This window comes from Ranitomeya imitator, chromosome 3 (assembly GCF_032444005.1).
Source record: "Ranitomeya imitator isolate aRanImi1 chromosome 3, aRanImi1.pri, whole genome shotgun sequence".
Classification (NCBI taxonomy): Eukaryota; Metazoa; Chordata; class Amphibia; order Anura; family Dendrobatidae; genus Ranitomeya; species Ranitomeya imitator.
In genome coordinates this window covers 348,239,453-348,256,361 of record NC_091284.1, presented here as the reverse complement: position 1 = coordinate 348,256,361, position 16,909 = coordinate 348,239,453, and the positions used below count along the sequence as shown (strand labels likewise).

At 46.4% G+C, this 16,909-nt stretch overlaps 1 protein-coding gene and 1 long non-coding RNA gene across 2 annotated transcripts in view; one reads left to right on the top strand and one right to left on the bottom strand.

The window, feature by feature from the left end:
• Positions 1 to 4,111: 4,111 nt before the first annotated feature.
• Positions 4,112 to 16,909, top strand: part of SDC3 (syndecan 3) — a 154,517-nt gene continuing 141,719 nt past the window's right edge. The window contains exon 1 of the mRNA XM_069756801.1: positions 4,112 to 4,471. Within this exon, the coding sequence (XP_069612902.1) occupies positions 4,406 to 4,471 (66 nt within the window). The 5' untranslated portion in view covers positions 4,112 to 4,405. The remainder of the gene's footprint in view (positions 4,472 to 16,909) is intronic.
• LOC138672088 (uncharacterized) overlaps positions 8,159 to 16,909 on the bottom strand; it is a 38,438-nt gene continuing 29,687 nt past the window's right edge. The window contains exon 3 of the long non-coding RNA XR_011319570.1: positions 8,159 to 8,186. This is a non-coding gene — a long non-coding RNA (uncharacterized lncRNA). The remainder of the gene's footprint in view (positions 8,187 to 16,909) is intronic.

The following is a 16,909-nucleotide window of genomic DNA, read 5'->3' as shown; positions in this document are numbered from 1 at the left end:
CCTGCACTTGGTATCCTGGACTGAGGACTACTACCATTAGTAAACCAGGTAAAGACTGCAAACCTGTGTCCTCTTTCTTTGCCATACATTCCACCACACAATCGTTGCTCTACACTTGGGAAGCCCTGGGAACCCTGCTTCACCTGTGGGAAACGTCACCATCTAGCCACCATTCCATCACCCCAGAGGACCCCTTTAAGCGGCATCCATCCCAACTGACTGAACACCACAGGTGGAACCCCACTGCCCTGGTGGGCGACTCACAAATATACACACACATTTAATGGAAAAATGCACCAGAGAGTGGAGGATGGGGTTAAACAGTCACAGATAAACCCACCAAACGCCTTCTCCAATGATAACAAACAACTTCCAGCCATGCAGCAAAAGCTAGCTTTGACAATTAGTGCTAACCAGGATTATATATAGGAGATGGAAGTGCCTAAGGCTCCTCCTCCCCGAACTTCAGAATGGGCAGCGGATGTATTGAAAAACTGCATCCGCTGCCCACGTCGAGCACAAATTTCACAACGTGCGTCGGTATGTCGGCCCGAAGCTTAGCGACGGACCCGTACCGACGCAAGTGTGAAAGTAGCCTAACAGTGCCCAGCTGAGAGTTTCAGCTCCAGGAGCTCTCAACTGAGAAGATTAACCCCTGCACTTCTAAAAGAAATTTACACTGTTTAATATGAAGGAGAGGTGCTTCTAACTAGTGCAGGAGTAGGAGAAATCTGAAGCTGTGGTTTTCTGGCTCCTTTCTGTCACGGTAAGCCCATGACAGTGACTCTCCAATGCTGACAGTGGGCAGTCATGTAACCAAGATTATACGCTTTACATATTTCTGGCTCCATTCCGACAAGACAGTAACCGGCCTCACTCAATTCGCCCATAGTTGACAAGTGACCACATGTATGCAAAACGCACACTTGCGCTTATGTGCCCACCCACTCCCTGCACTGGAGAATCCTTTAGGGTATGTGCACACGTAGAAAGCTCCTCCGCCGATTTTTCCGCAGCGGATTTGATAAATCCGCAGTGCAAAACCGCGGCGTTTTTTTCCTGCGGATTTATCGCGGTTTCTATTGCGGATTCTGCTGTGGTTTTACATCTGCAGTTTTCTATTGGAGCAAGTGTAAAAACGCTGCGGATTCTGCACAAAGAATTGACATGCTGCGGAAAATAAAACGCTGCATTTCCGCGCGGCTTTTTCTGCAGCATGTGCACTGCGGATTTCGTTTCCCATAGGTTTACATTGTACTGTAAACTCATGGGAAACTGCTGCGGATCCGCAGCTGCGGAAACGCTGTGGATCCGCAGCAAAATCTGCAGCGTGTGCACATAGCCTTACAGTGTGCAGTGTGTGCGATAGAGTGACTGCAGACTTGTAAACAGCCTAAGGCCGGATAACCCTTGTAAGACATGTGCTGTGAACACCGTGCTTAATGAACTGTACTGCTGGAGTAAGATGTGCCCAATTCATTAAGAGGCGTACACCACTTAGTTAGGTGCATCTTATGCGCCTCCACCAGAAATATATTTCAGTCAGAAGACTGGAGTACGTTGCTAAATTGGCATTAGCTATCATGAATTAGACGGGCAGGCTTAGCTATGCCCATCCATGCTCCACCCGCAATTTACAGTTGCGAACATTTATTGCAATATTTGGAAGGTATTTTCTGCCACCATGACATAGCCTTGCTGACAACTAGAAGTCTGCATAGTTCTGTGCATTCTGATGTCTCTGGTCTCCTTTTCACTTTTACAATTGTCAACCATTCATTTCCGCTGCTTATTGCCCAAGGTTGGAGTTTCCCCTCTGAAATTCTTCTAGTGTTGCTGTTATGACTACTTGGCTTTTTCATATCTTGCATTATACCAAGGATAATCCCTTTTTTCACAAGAAAGTGCTTTTTAAAGTGGAGGCCTTACTGCTGAGGCCCTCTGCAATCTCTTGTCCTTTCCAGTAAAAGAAGTACTCCGATTCTGAGGCATTAAAACTTACTACACAAGCACCACAGTGAGCAGACGTGATCTCACAGTGAGGAAACGTGACCTCACAGTAAGCAGACGTGACCTCACAGTGAGTAGACGTGGCCTAACAGTGAGCAGACGTGGCCTTACAGTGAGCAGACATGGCCTCACAGTTAGCAGTCGTGGCCTCACAGTGAGCAGACGTGACCTCACAGTGAGCAGACGTGGCCTAACAGTGAGGAGACGTGACCTCACAGTGAGCAGACGTGACCACACAGTGAGCAGACATGGCCTCACAGTTAGCAGTCGTGGCCTCACAGTGAGCAGACGTGACCTCACAGTGAGCAGACGTGGCCTAACAGTGAGGAGACGTGACCTCACAGTGAGCAGACGTGACCACACAGTGAGCAGACGTGGCCTCACAGTGAGCAGACATGGCATCACAGTGAGCAGATGTGGCCTCACAGTGAGCAGACGTGACCTCACAGTGAGCAGATGTGGCCTAACAGTGAGCAGACGTGGCCTCACAGTGAGCAGACATGGCATCACAGTGAGCAGACATGGCATCACAGTGAGCAGACGTGGCCTCACAGTGAGCAGACGTGACCTCACAGTGAGCATACGTGGCCTAACAGTGAGCAGACGTGGCCTCACAGTGAGCAGACATGGCATCACAGTGAGCAGACATGGCATCACAGTGAGCAGACGTGGCCTCACAGTGAGCAGACATGACATCACAGTGAGCAGACATGGCATCACAGAGAGGGGATGTGACCTAACAGTGAGGAGACGTGACCTCACAGTGAGCAGACGTGGCCTAACAGTGAGTAGATGTGACCTCACAGTGGGCAGACGTGGCCTCACAGTGAGCAGACATGGCATCACAGAGAGGGGACGTGACCTAACAGTGAGATGTGACCTCACAGTGAGCAGACGTGGCCTAACAGCGAGGAAACGTGACCTCACAGTGAGCAGACGTGACCTCACAGTGAGCAGACGTGACCTAACAGTGAGGAGACGTGACCTCACAGTGAGCAGACGTGGCCTCACAGTGAGCAGACATGACATCACAGAGAGGGGACGTGACCTAACAGTGAGCAGACGTGGCCTCACAGTGAGCAGACATGGCATTACAGTGAGCAGACGTGACCTAACAGTGAGGAGACGTGACCTCACAGTGAGCAGACATGGCCTCACAGTGAGCAGACATGGCATCACAGAGAGGGGACGTGACCTAACAGTGAGGGGACGTGACCTAACAGTGAGGAGATGTGACCTAACAGTGAGGAGACGTGACCTAACAGCGAGGAGACGTGACCTCACAGTGAACAGACGTGGCCTCACAGTGAGCAGACATGGCATCACAGAGAGGGGACGTGACCTAACAGTGAGGGGATGTGACCTAACAGTGAGGAGATGTGACCTAACAGTGAGGAGATGTGACCTAACAGTGAGGAGACGTGACCTCACAGTGAGCAGACGTGACCCCACAGTGAGCAGACATGGCATCACAGAGAGGGGACGTGACCTAACAGTGAGGGGATGTGACCTAACAGTGAGGAGATGTGACCTAACAGTGAGGAGACGTGACCTAACAGTGAGGAGACGTGACCTCACAGTGAGCAGACGTGACCCCACAGTGAGCAGACGTGGCCTCACAGTGAGCAGACATGGCATCACAGTGAGCAGACGTGGCCTAACAGTGACGGGACGTGACATCCCTCAGCTTCATGACCTATGTGATGTTCTATAATAGTGATAATAGTTTGCCTTGTATATTTTTGTGTGTAAAGAATGACTGCCAACTTCTCAGAACTACAGCTAATGTTCACCTCAGGTGTACTTCTGTGCTATTCTCCCATGGCGTAGCTGCATGTACCCACACGATGCAGGCATTCCTCCTGCTGCCTCCTCTGCCTGCCCCATTGAACATGCAATGCCGTGTTACAGCCCGATTCCCCGGAGGAGCGCCTCTTCATGTCCCGGGGATGAGGTGAACCTAGTGACGGACAGGTAGTGTATCATGATGACTAATGGCGCGGAGCCCCTTCTTCTGCAGCACCAGCGTGTGGCCGCTAGATGGCGCCTAGGACGCCTCTCCTTCATACCTTCTTCACATTGATCGCTAGGGAAAGAGGGAGGGGAGACATTTCCTGCCGAACGGTAAAGAGAAGGACGAGGAAGGGAGGAAGACGGTAGCGGGTGGGATAGAAGGCGAACAAAATACCGGAGGTGAAAGGGAAGCAAGAGGGGGAGAGGGATAAAAGGCTGAGGTGGGGCGCGGAGAACGGAGGAGGAGAGGATACCAGAGACACCGAGGAGGGGGATTGTCATAGTGAGGCGCTATCCTGCCCCATGGAGGAATAATAGGGAGCGGACAGCACAGTGTGACACCCGGCTCTCCGCAGGCAGCTGCCCCGGCTTTACAAGGAGGATGCATCTCGCCTTTGGAATGATACATGGCGCAGGGCTGCTGCTCCTCATCTCGCAGGCTGCTCTGGTGAGTAACAGCACCCGGTGCCCGAGCCCCTCATCCTGCATGGCATGCTCATGATCAGGGGCTATTGTGTCATCCTGCACCTCATCACATTTCCCTTTCAGTGGTCTTTTCCCAGTGAATGGCTGTCAATATCTGGGGGCGGCATGTGCTTCCTGACAAGATGGATTCCCGTCAAGTGCTGGAATATTGGAGATACAGGTCCATACAACTGCAGCCCTGAAGGGTGTTCCGCCGAGGGCGTACTCGGAATATGAATCATTACGTGGGGCTACTAAATATGGCCGCGTGGTGCGCCCGGTAGCCATCTTCCGCTGATTTTGATTAGTGGACGGTATTGGTAAACGTGATAGTAGAAGGCGTTTATTTTCCATACGTTACTTACGGCAAAGGGCCACGTTCTCATTCTTGTCATGGTAACTCCGAAAACGGTCAGAGCCGGTTAGCTGTGGCGCTGTGTCCGACCGCCCGCTGGACTGAGATTCGCCTCATTCATGATGGCACTCCTGCCAGGCACTTTAGGACATTTCTGGCAGAATTTACGCCACTGGAGTAATGTCAGCTCTGGTGAATTTGACAGGTGGGCTTCGTCCTACCCCATCCCGCCCCAGCTCCAGCCATTTTCTGGCATCTGGCCTAAATTAGCATAAAAACTGTCAAAGTTGCACAGCTTTTCAGCAAGAAAAACCAGCAAAAACACCTTCATGAATCAGGACCATCATTTTTTTTAGTTTGGTTTAAAGGGGTTGTCCACTACTTGCACAACTTCTCATTCCTCATGTCCGGCCTCACTAAAATATTTTGTTTATTTTCTATTCACTCTTTATTTAGAAAATAGGAAAGGAAAAAAACAGGGTAAATATTTTCAGAAATAGTAAAAGTATATACAAACAAACATAAATACAATGGTAATAAACCACAACGAATCAGCAATTTCTTTAAAGAGTCCATGAGGCCTCCATGATGGGGAGCCAGGTCTGATCTACTGGCAGCATGTTACAGAGCTGAAGAAGCTCACCTGATTAAAAGGGTTGTGCCAACTCGGCAAGTTACCACCTATCCATCAGATAGTTGATAGTCATCTATTGCTGATCACTGTGGGTCCAACTGCTCGGAACCCCACAGATCCCAAGAGTAAGGATCTGAAATGGCGTGTTAGAAGAGAACTGCCACAGATGGCTGGATACAACATTCTTGAGTTAGGACAGCCCTATTATATGTAGGTTTATGGTAAAGTATTCAGTGTAGCAAAGTCCTATTTAGTGATTGGTAGCTATCTCTGTGTGAGTGTGCATGCAGAGAAGACTGTCAATCATTGAGACACTGCCCAGAACAACCTGTTTAATGTGACAGTCTCTGACCCCAAGAAACGTCTCATTGGTGTCTGTAGAAGCTGATATTGCCTAGCCTATTGTGAGTGCAATTAGCTTCCAGATTTATCTAATTGATTCCTAAAGAAAACATCTTTTATTTTGTACATCTCATATACTGTAATGCGAGATATTTGACTCTAGGTCATATTAGGTCAGCTGCACTTGAGGATTTGCTATGGATTTTCCTCTGTGTACCCGCAGGGTTTCCAAATCAAAATCTGCACCTATTATATATGGGTTATGTTGTGAATTTCACTATATGCATTACAATAGTGAAGAAGGCTATGAATTCTGCACTAATAATTGACATACTGCTGATTTTAAAATCCGCATAACAGGTCAATTTATGTTCGGAAAATGTCCACAATGTGTAGGTCAAATTGTATTACCCTGCGTTTTTTTTCCCCGTGCAAATCCATGTAGCAAATTGCCTCCAAACACAGACGATATTCATTTATCGTGCCCAGAGATGCCCACGGCTCACCCGCGGAGACGGACATGCAGCGCCTGTGTCCAGAACGCAGCATGTCAATTTCTCTTGCGTCTCCGCAAGGTAACTTTCACCCATACAATGTATTGATGCGGTGAATCCGCACGGTTCAGTGATCACATGCAGATTCACCTGCGTCCAATAAATGCCAGCGCTTTGGACGCAGTGAACATGCCCTGCGTCCAAAGCGCTGTCAGTTCCTGATCGTCTGCACATACCCTTAGATAGGATGCACAAGTTGCAGATTCGATGCGGAACTTTCACATGGATTTCCATACAGAAGAAACGTATACAGTACCAGAAAAGTTAATGGGAAATTAAAAATCTCATCTTCACATTGTGGAAATTTTCCGCACATGAATTGGAAACGCGGTGGCAATTATAGAGAAACGCTGCAGATATGCAGTGGAAGATCCACGTCAAATTCACAGGCGTCCTAGAGAGAAATAGACACAATGTGGTATCTCATTTCGTGGAAATGAGTTCTTTTTATGTTGCGTAATAAAGATTGCAAAGCATTATGATGGTGTAACTACTGTAGCAACCTTTCTATCCATCCACCTATATACTGTACAAAGCAGGCGTTTTTATTCCCTCCTTTTCCCAGGCCAAATTCAGTGTTACATTTATCAGGCTGTGCAATCCTCAGATAGCAGAACGTTCTTGGTTGGGTGGGAGTGATTGATGACTCCATCTGCATTTACAGAAATGGCTGGCTGACACTTGACAAATATTGCAGTCACAGGTAAAGACAAAATATGTCATAATTGAGGATAGTCAAAGGGGCTCGGGTGCCCTCTTGAGCACCACGGGCCAATCAGTTTAGAAGTCATTAGTAGTTTGAGTATATGGACTTCACCAGTTATGTTACAATGTAATGTCAATTTTCCATTTTTAGTAGATTGGATTTGCTAAACTGGCGTTCTGAGATACATGTTTTCGTTGGCCAACTACATGAAAAAGTATTAGACTGCGCCTACGCTATTTACCGTGTTAATAGCTCATCATCTATATAAATAGTGCTTGTTACATCTGTAACTGCAAGCTGTTTGTCCTAGTAGACTAAACAACACAAAAATAGTATGCCTTTTATTACTAGAAGTAATGAAAGAATACGCTGAACACATAGTTTGCGGGTCCGGTGTGCTGATAACTAATGCTAGCATCCCTACCAAGTGATTGACAGGCTGCTGTGTATGGATGGGAGAGGTGGGGAATGCTCTCTTCAAGATTACAAAGATCTCACAACAGATGACTTCAGTGTGGTCTAACATTTCTAGCAGTCAGACGACCAACATGTTTGTGTTATTTTGGCTACTAGTAGTACAGTAGCTGTGATATACTGTCCTTACATAGGGTAGCATATTAAGTGAAAACTGCTCACTGATATCCTGTGTTGCAAAGCTTCTCTCTGTATACATCATCTCATCATTCAGAAGCTCCCGATTTGTTCCAGTGTGATTGACTTTGGACGGGCCCCAGGGGTTGACTTCATTCATTAAGTAGGCATGAATAGAGGGTTGTCTTTTTCAGATGACCGCATGCTATCGTTTAGTTGATTATACTAATGGAATCCTCTTGATGTGCTGGAAACAGAGATCTTTCAGACACCTTGGATGGAAGCACATTTCTCTTCTAACTTTCAATGCTCACACCTCATTTGGGTTGTCTTGACGTTTTGACACTTGTTGAATCAATCTAGTCATAATGAGTAATTTATCTGTAATTATTTCACAGAACACATTCTGTGTCTTCTTGGTCTAACCGGTAGAGATCTTTTCACGAGACATCTTACAGCTACAATTTCTTGTTAGTAATAACACGGGTTTCTTTTTCACAATGGGAAAATGTTGTCCTGCATTTTGTATAAATAGACAGGCATTACTAATCGAACACGTGAGATGTCTTTAGATATTTTTCAGTAGCTACAGTAACTTTCTCAGAACAGTGTATTAAAAAATAGGTTTTCCTAACGTGAAGGGTTATTACCAACTGTTGTCTTTGAAATTCCGCATTAGAAAGGAACTATGGCTAAACACCATCCATTGTCTATGGGAATGCTGGAGATAATCTTTGCTGTATCCAGTTCTCCCATAGACAATATAGTTGGGTGGGGTATGCATGTATGACCAATCTAAGGCCGGGTGCCCACGATCCGGAACTAGCAGCGCTTTGGACGCAGTGTATGTTCCCCGCAATCAGCACTGCCTTCTATTGAACGCAGGTAAATCCGCACATTTTCACAGAGCCCCATATGACTTTCCTCTACTCCTGCTTTATGTAGGGAAGTGACAATGATTCAGTATTGTGACGGAAGCTCTAAGGTGAGAAGGTAAGGTGATGGCCTTTTACTATTGTGTTTGCTTCCACTCAGCTGAAATTGGACACCTCTACAAAAGATCCTTGGTTCTCAGGTTTTCTTACGTTACCTTGTGCCCACAATTGGTATGTTCGCCGTGAATTGTACATCTTCTATAACTATAGAAATGCTACAGTTTCTCAGTTGTCTCTATACACAGATATGAGACTATTTTTTGTTCTAATGTCAAAACGGTCAGCCTCAAACAATGCAGGTGAATGAATAACATAATTGGTCAATGGTAGAACTTTATCATGCATAATGGTGCATAATAGGAAGCTTACCACAGAAGAGATCTGTAATTACCATGAGTCAAACGAAGACATAATGACAGTAGAAGAGATATGGCAAGCTCACTAAAGGTGACGGTGGGGAGGATACAATAAGCTGGAATTGCTTTAGTGTGCTACAGATAGCAAACATAAGCACATTTGCAATTAGTAGACATGTAAAACCAGATCACGTTAACCCTACGTGTGCCATGGAGTGGAATGAAGATGAGGCATACTCTTCATTGATTTATGCTTCTGAAAAATACATGAAGTCTAAAGCCACACTCCATTTGTGGCCACTATTGGGTGCATTCACTTAGGAGGCATATGTCCCAAAAGTGACCGCAGATAGCAGGGATGCACGGGCATCTGTAGACCATAGGGACCCATTGTAAAAAAAAAGATGTATACCGCACAGTATACTTTTGTATAGGAAATTGTAGTTTTCTGTGCCTTCCTATACAATTAAATATTCTGCAGATGCAACACAAAAGCCTAATAGACACGCTAAGGGGACATATTGTAATGTTAACCCCTTCATGACCCAGCCTATTTTGACCTTAAAGACCTTGCCGTTTTTTGCAATTCTGACCAGTGTCCCTTTATGAGGTAATAACTCAGGAACGCTTCAACGGATCCTAGCGGTTCTGAGATTGTTTTTTCGTGACATATTGGGCTTCATGTTAGTGGTAAATTTAGGTCAATAAATTCTGCGTTTATTTGTGATAAAAACGGAAATTTGGCGAAAATTTTGAAAATTTCGCAATTTTCACATTTTGAATTTTTATTCTGTTAAACCAGAGAGATATGTGACACAAAATAGTTAATAAATAACATTTCCCACATGTTTACTTTACATCAGCACAATTTTGGAAACAAAATTTTTTTTTGTTAGGAAGTTATAAGGGTTAAAATTTGACCAGCGATTTGTCATTTTTACAACGAAATTTACAAAACCATTTTTCTTAGGGACCACCTCACATTTGAAGTCAGTTTGAGGGGTCTATATGGCTGAAAATACCCAAAAGTGACACCATTCTAAAAACTGCACCCCTCAAGGTACTCAAAACCACATTCAAGAAGTTTATTAACCCTTCAGGTACTTCACAGCAGCAGAAGCAACATGGAAGGAAAAAATTAACATTTAACTTTTTAGTCACAAAAATTATCTTTTAGCAACAATTTTTTTATTTTCCCAATGGTAAAAGGAGAAACTGAACCACGAAGGTTGTTGTCCAATTTGTCCTGAGTACGCTGATACCTCATATGTGGGGGTAAACCACTGTTTGGGCGCACGACAGGGCTTGGAAGGGAAGGAGCGCCATTTGACTTTTTGAATGAAAAATTGGCTCCACTCTTTAGCGGACACCATGTCACGTTTGGAGAGCCCCCGTGTGCCTAAAAATTGGAGCTCCCCCACAAGTGACCCCATTTTGGAAACTAGACGCCCCAAGGAACTTATCTAGATGCATAGTGAGCACTTTGAACCCCCAGGTGCTTCACAAATTGATCCGTAAAAATGAAAAAGTACTTTTTTTTCACAAAAAAATTCTTTTAGCCTCAATTTTTTCATTTTCACATGGGCAACAGGATAAAATGGATCCTAAAATGTGTTGGGCAATTTCTCCTGAGTACACCAATACCTCACATGTGGGGGTAAACCACTGTTTGGGCACATGGTAAGGCTCGGAAGGGAAGGAGCGCCATTTGACTTTTTGAATGAAAAATTATTTCCATCGTTAGCGGACACCATGTCGCGTTTGGATAGCTCCTGTGTGCCTAAACATTGGCGCTCCCCCACAAGTGACCCCATTTTGGAAACTAGACCCCCCCAAGGAACTTATCTAGATGCATATTGAGCACTTTAAACCCCCAGGTGCTTCACAGAAGTTTATAACGCAGAGCCATGAAAATAAAAAATAATTTTTCTTTCCTCAAAAATGATTTTTTAGCCTGGAATTTCCTATTTTGCCAAGGATAATAGGAGAAATTGGACCCCAAATATTGTTGTCCAGTTTGTCCTGAGTACGCTGATAAGCCATATGTGGGGTAAACCACTGTTTGGGCGCACGGCAGGGCTCGGAAGGGATGGCACGCCATTTGGCTTTTTAAATGGAAAATTAGCTCCAATCATTAGCGGACACCATGTCACTTTTGGAGAGCCCCTGTGTGCCTAAACATTGGAGATCCCCCAGAAATGACACCATTTTGGAAACTAGACCCCCAAAGGAACTAATCTAGATGTGTGGTGAGGACTTTGAACCCCCAAGTGCTTCACAGAAGTTTATAACGCAGAGCCATGAAAATAAAAAAAAAAATTATTTTCTCAAAAATGATCTTTTAGCCTGCAATTTTTTATTTTCCCAAGGGTAACAGGAGAAATTTGACCCCAAAAGTTGTTGTCCAGTTTCTCCTGAGTACGCTGATACCCCATATGTGGGGGTAAATCACTGTTTGGGCACATGCCGGGGCTCGGAAGTGAAGTAGTGACGTTTTGAAATGCAGACTTTGATGGAATGCTCTGTGGGCGTCACGTTGCGTTTGCAGAGCCCCTGATGTGGCTTAACAGTAGAAACCCCCCACAAGTGACCCCATTTTGGAAACTAGACCCCCAAAGGAACTTATCTGGATGTGTGGTGAGCACTTTGAACCCCCAAGTGCTTCATAGAAGTTTATAATGCAGAGCCGTGAAAATAATAAATACGTTTTCTTTCCTCAAAAATAATTATTTAGCCCAGAATTTTTTAATTTTCCCAAGGGTAACAGGAGAAATTTGACCCCAATATTTGTTGTCCAGTTTCTCCTGAGTACGGTGATACCCCATGAGTGGGGGTAAACCACTGTTTGGGCACACGTCGGGGCTCAGAAGGGAAGTAGTGACTTTTGAAATGCAGACTTTGATGGAATGGTCTGCGGGTGTCACGTTGCGTTTGCAGAGCCCCTGGTGTGCCTAATCAGTAGAAACCCCCACAAGTGACCCCATTTTAGAAACTAGACCCCCCAAGGAACTTATCTAGATATGTGGTGAGCACTTTGAACCCCCAAGTGCTTCACAGACGTTTACAACGCAGAGCCGTGAAAATAAAAAATCATTTTTCTTTCCTCAAAAATTATGTTTTAGCAAGCATTTTTTTAGATTCACAAGGGTAACAGGAGAAATTGGACCCCAGTAATTGTTGCGCAGTTTGTCCTGAGTATGCTGGTACCCCATATGTGGGGGTAAACCACTGTTTGGGCACACGTCAGGGCTCGGAAGTGAGGGAGCACCATTTGACTTTTTGAATACGAGATTGGCTGGAATCAATGGTGGCGCCATGTTGCGTTTGGAGACCCCTGATGTGCCTAAACAGTGGTAACCCCTCAATTCTACCTCCAACACTAACCCCAACACACCCCTAACCCTTATCCCAACTGTAGCCATAACCCTAATCACAACCCTAACCGCAACACACCCCTAACCACAACCCTAACCCCAACACACCCCTAACCCTAACCACAACCCTAATTCCAACCCTAACCCTAAGGCTATGTGCCCACGTTGCGGATTCGTGTGAGATATTTCCGCACCATTTTTGAAAAATCCGCGGGTAAAAGGCACTGCGTTTTACCTGCGGATTTTCCGCGGATTTCCAGTGTTTTTTGTGCGGATTTCACCTGCGGATTCCTATTGAGGAACAGGTGTAAAACGCTGCGGAATCCGCACAAAGAATTGACATGCTGCAGAAAATTCAACGCAGCGTTTCCGCGCGGTATTTTCCGCACCATGGGCACAGCGGATTTGGTTTTTCATATGTTTACATGGTACTGTAAGCCTGATGGAACACTGCTGCGAATCCGCAGCGGCCAATCCGCAGCCAAATCCGCACCGTGTGCACATAGCCTAATTCTAAAGGTATGTGCACACGCTGCGGAAAACGCTGCGGATCCGCAGCAGTTTCCCATGAGTTTACAGTTCAATGTAAACCTACGGGAAACAAAAATTGCTGTACACATGCTGCAGAAAAACTGCACGGAAACGCAGCGGTTTACATTCCGCAGCATGTCACTTCTTTGTGCGGATTCCGCAGCGGTTTTACAACTGCTCCAATAGAGAATCGCAATTGTAAAACCGCAGTGAAATGCGCAGAAAAAAACGCGGTAAATCCGCCATAAATCCGCAGCGGTTTAGCACTGCGGATTTATCAAATCCGCAGCGGAAAAATCCGCAGAGGTCCAGAATATGTGTGCACATACCGAAACCCTAACCCTAGCCCTAACTCTACCCCTACCCCTAACCCTACCCCTAACCCTAGCCCTAACCCTAGCCCTAACCCTAGCCCTAACCCTACCCCTACCCCTAACCCTAACCCTAACCCTATTCTAACATTAGTGGGAAAAAAAAAATTTCTTTATTTTTTTATTGTCCTTACCTATGGGGGTGACAAAGGGGGGGTCATTTATTATTTTTTTTATTTTGATCACTGAGATAGATTATATCTCAGTGATCAAAATGCACTTTGGAACGAATCTGCCGGCCGGCAGATTCGGCGGGCGCACTGCGCATGCGCCCGCCATTTTGGAAGATGGCGGCGCCCAGGGAGAAGACGGACGGGACCCCGGCTGGATCGGTAAGTATGATGGGGTGGGGGGGGACCACGGGGGGGGGGATCGGAGCACAGGGGGGGGGGAATCGGAGCGCGGGAGGGGTGGAACGGAGCACGGGGGGCGTGGAACGGAGCACGGGGGGGCTGGAATGGAGCACGGGGGGGTGGAACGGAGCACGGGGGGGTGGAACGGAGCACGGGGGGGGTGGATCGGAGTGCAGGGCGGGTGATTGGAGCACGGGGGGGTGATTGGAGCACGGGGGGAGCGGACAAGAGGACGGGGGGGAGCGGAGCACTGGACGGAGGGGAGCCGGAGCAGTGTACCGGCCAGATCGGGGGGCTGGGGAGGCGATCGGTGGGGTGGGGTGGGGGCACACTAGTATTTCCAGCCATGGCCGATGATATTTCAGCATCGGCCATGGCTGGATTGTAATATTTCACCCGTTATAATAGGTGAAATATTACAAATCGCTCTGATTGGCAGTTTCACTTTCAACAGCCAATCAGAGCGATCGTAGCCACGAGGGGGTGAAGCCACCCCCCCTGGGCTAAACTACCACTCCCCCTGTCCCTGCAGATCGGGTGAAATGGGAGTTAACCCTTTCACCCGATCTGCAGGGACGCGATCTTTCCATGACGCCACATAGGCGTCATGGGTCGGATTGGCACCGACTTTCATGACGCCTACGTGGCGTCATGGGTCGGGAAGGGGTTAAAGTATATGTCAGGAAAAGCTCCCGACTTTAGACCAGGCTTGCACACTCTTTTTGAGTACAGGGGCCATAGTGAGATTTTAAGAGACTTTCAGCAGATAAGGAAAGAATCACCAAATGTTATTTTTACATCGAGATACCAATAAGTTACTGTGTAGAGATTTTCTTCCCTACTTATCACTGCTATAGAAAACCCTGACTCCTCAAAGTGTTTGGACCAGAATTTTTACCTAAAACACTTAAAAAAGTCTCAAGCTGAGGTTCCACAGAAATGTCATAACTTTTGGTATTTTAAGATCAGTTTCAGCAAGCTCCACCAAAATGGCTGGAGTTACAGTGGGACGTGGCATTGCAGTGCTTGCTTGTCTAATTTATGATGACCTGTGGCGTACCTACCTTAGACCACAAATAATACTCGAGTAAGATTTGTGGCAAAGCACATGACACTTTTAAGATGCCCTTCATTCATTAAGAGCCGTGGCCCCTCCATCTTGCCCCTCTTCAAGACTTGCATAAACAACACTGATATTGATAATCAGTGCTGTGTCCTAATGGTGAAGGAATGGTAAGGTTCAAGGGAGACCTAGACCAGACATGTGAGGTTTTCATCTTTGTTCTGACAGAATAACAGCTGGTGTTAAGGCGAACTTGTCACCATGAAAATTCAATCCAATCTGCAGGGACCATGTTATAGAGCAAGTGGAGCTGAGTAGATTGATATATAATTTTCTGACAGAAGATCCAGTATAACTTGTATATCCACTGCTCATTCTGGGATTTTGGGTCCAGTGTGCGGTCCTATCGATGACTGAGAGCTTCTTTTGTACAAGACTGCAGTGTATACAGAGATAGCTGTCGGTCAGTGATAGGACCACCCAGCGGACAAAGAATCCCATAAATAGCAGAAGATGAAATTACCGTATATACTCGAGTATAAGCTGACCCGAGTATAAGCCGACCCCTAATTTTGCCACAAAAAACTGGGAAAACTTAATGACTCGAGTATAAGCCTAGGGTGGAAAATGCAGCAGCTACCAGTAAATGTCAAAAGTAAAAATAGATATCAATAAAAGTAAAATTAATTGAGACATCAGTAGGTTAAGTGTTTTTGAATATCCATATTGAATCAGGAGCCCCATATAATGCTCCATAAAGTTTATGATGGCCCCATAAGATGCTCCATATTAAAATATGCCCCATATAATCCTGCATAAAGGTTAATAATGGCCCCTTAAGATGCTCCATAGACACATTTGCCCAATATAATGCTGCACAAATGTTGATTATGGCCCCATAAGATGCTCCATAAAGATATTTGCCCCATATAGTGCTGCACAAACGTTAATTATGGCCCCACAAGATGCTCCATAAAGATATTTGCCCCATATTGTGCTGCACAAACGTTGATTATGGCCCCATACAGACACTTGCCCCATTATAGTGCTGCCCAAGTGTTATAGCCCCATAGATGCTCTATACAGACACTTGCCCCATTATAGTGCTGCCCAAGTGTTATGGCCCCATAGATGCTCTATAAAGACACTTGCCCCATTATAGTGCTGCACAAACGTTATGGCCCCATAAGATGCTCCATACAGACACTTGCCCCATTTGCTGTTGCTGCGATAAAAAAAAAAAAAAAAATCACATACTCGCCTCTCCGCCGCTCAGGCCCCTGGCACTTGCAATATTCACCTGCTCCTCATTCCGGTGCCGCTCCATCTTCAGCACTGACGTTCAGGCAGAGGGCGCGCACTAACCACGTCACCGCACCCTCTGACCTGAGCGTCACTGCAGAAGGTGCTGAAGATGGAGCGGCGCCCGGAACACGGAGCAGGTGAATATTGCGCAGCACTCCCCCTGCCCGTTATACTCACCTGCTCCTGGAGCTATGCAGTCCCTACTTCCCCAACGCTGTTGCTTCTCCCTGTACTGAGCGGTCACCGTTACCGCTCATTACAGTAATGAATATGCGGCTCCACCTCTATGGGAGGTGGAGCCGCATATTCATTACTGTAATGAGCGGCACCATGTGACCGCTCAGTACAGGAAGAAGCTGGGACGCCGGGCAGCCAGGGACCGTGCCAGGAGCAGGTGAGTATAATTAGACAGCTCCCGCTCCCTCTCCCCTGCCGACCCCTGGGTATGACTGGAGTATGCGCCTGCAGTGAAAATTCATTTCTCTTAAATAGTGGGCACAGTATTGGCAGCCGCTGGCTTCCTGTAGCGTTCGGGCATCATGTGTGCACGCTATTTAAGGGAATGAATATGCACTGCCCTCCATGCTGATGGGCGTGGATTGCAGTGAATATTCAATCCCTTTAGTAGCGGGCACATGTGATCGCCCTTCCGCCTCAGCTGCTGACATTGGAACAAGACGATGTGAGGGAGCTCATGGAAGATAAGTGGGATGGTTTTTTTTTTTACATTTTTCTGTAGAGGCAATGCATACCAGGATAGGGATGAGGCCATGCACACCAGGATAGGGATGAGGAGCAATGCATACCAGGATAGGGATGAGGAGGCCATGCATACCAGGATAGGGATGAGGAGGCCATGCACACCATGATAGGGATGAGGAGGCAATGCATACCAGGATAGGGATGAGGGGGACATGCAAACCAGGATAGTGGTGAGAAGGCCATGCATAC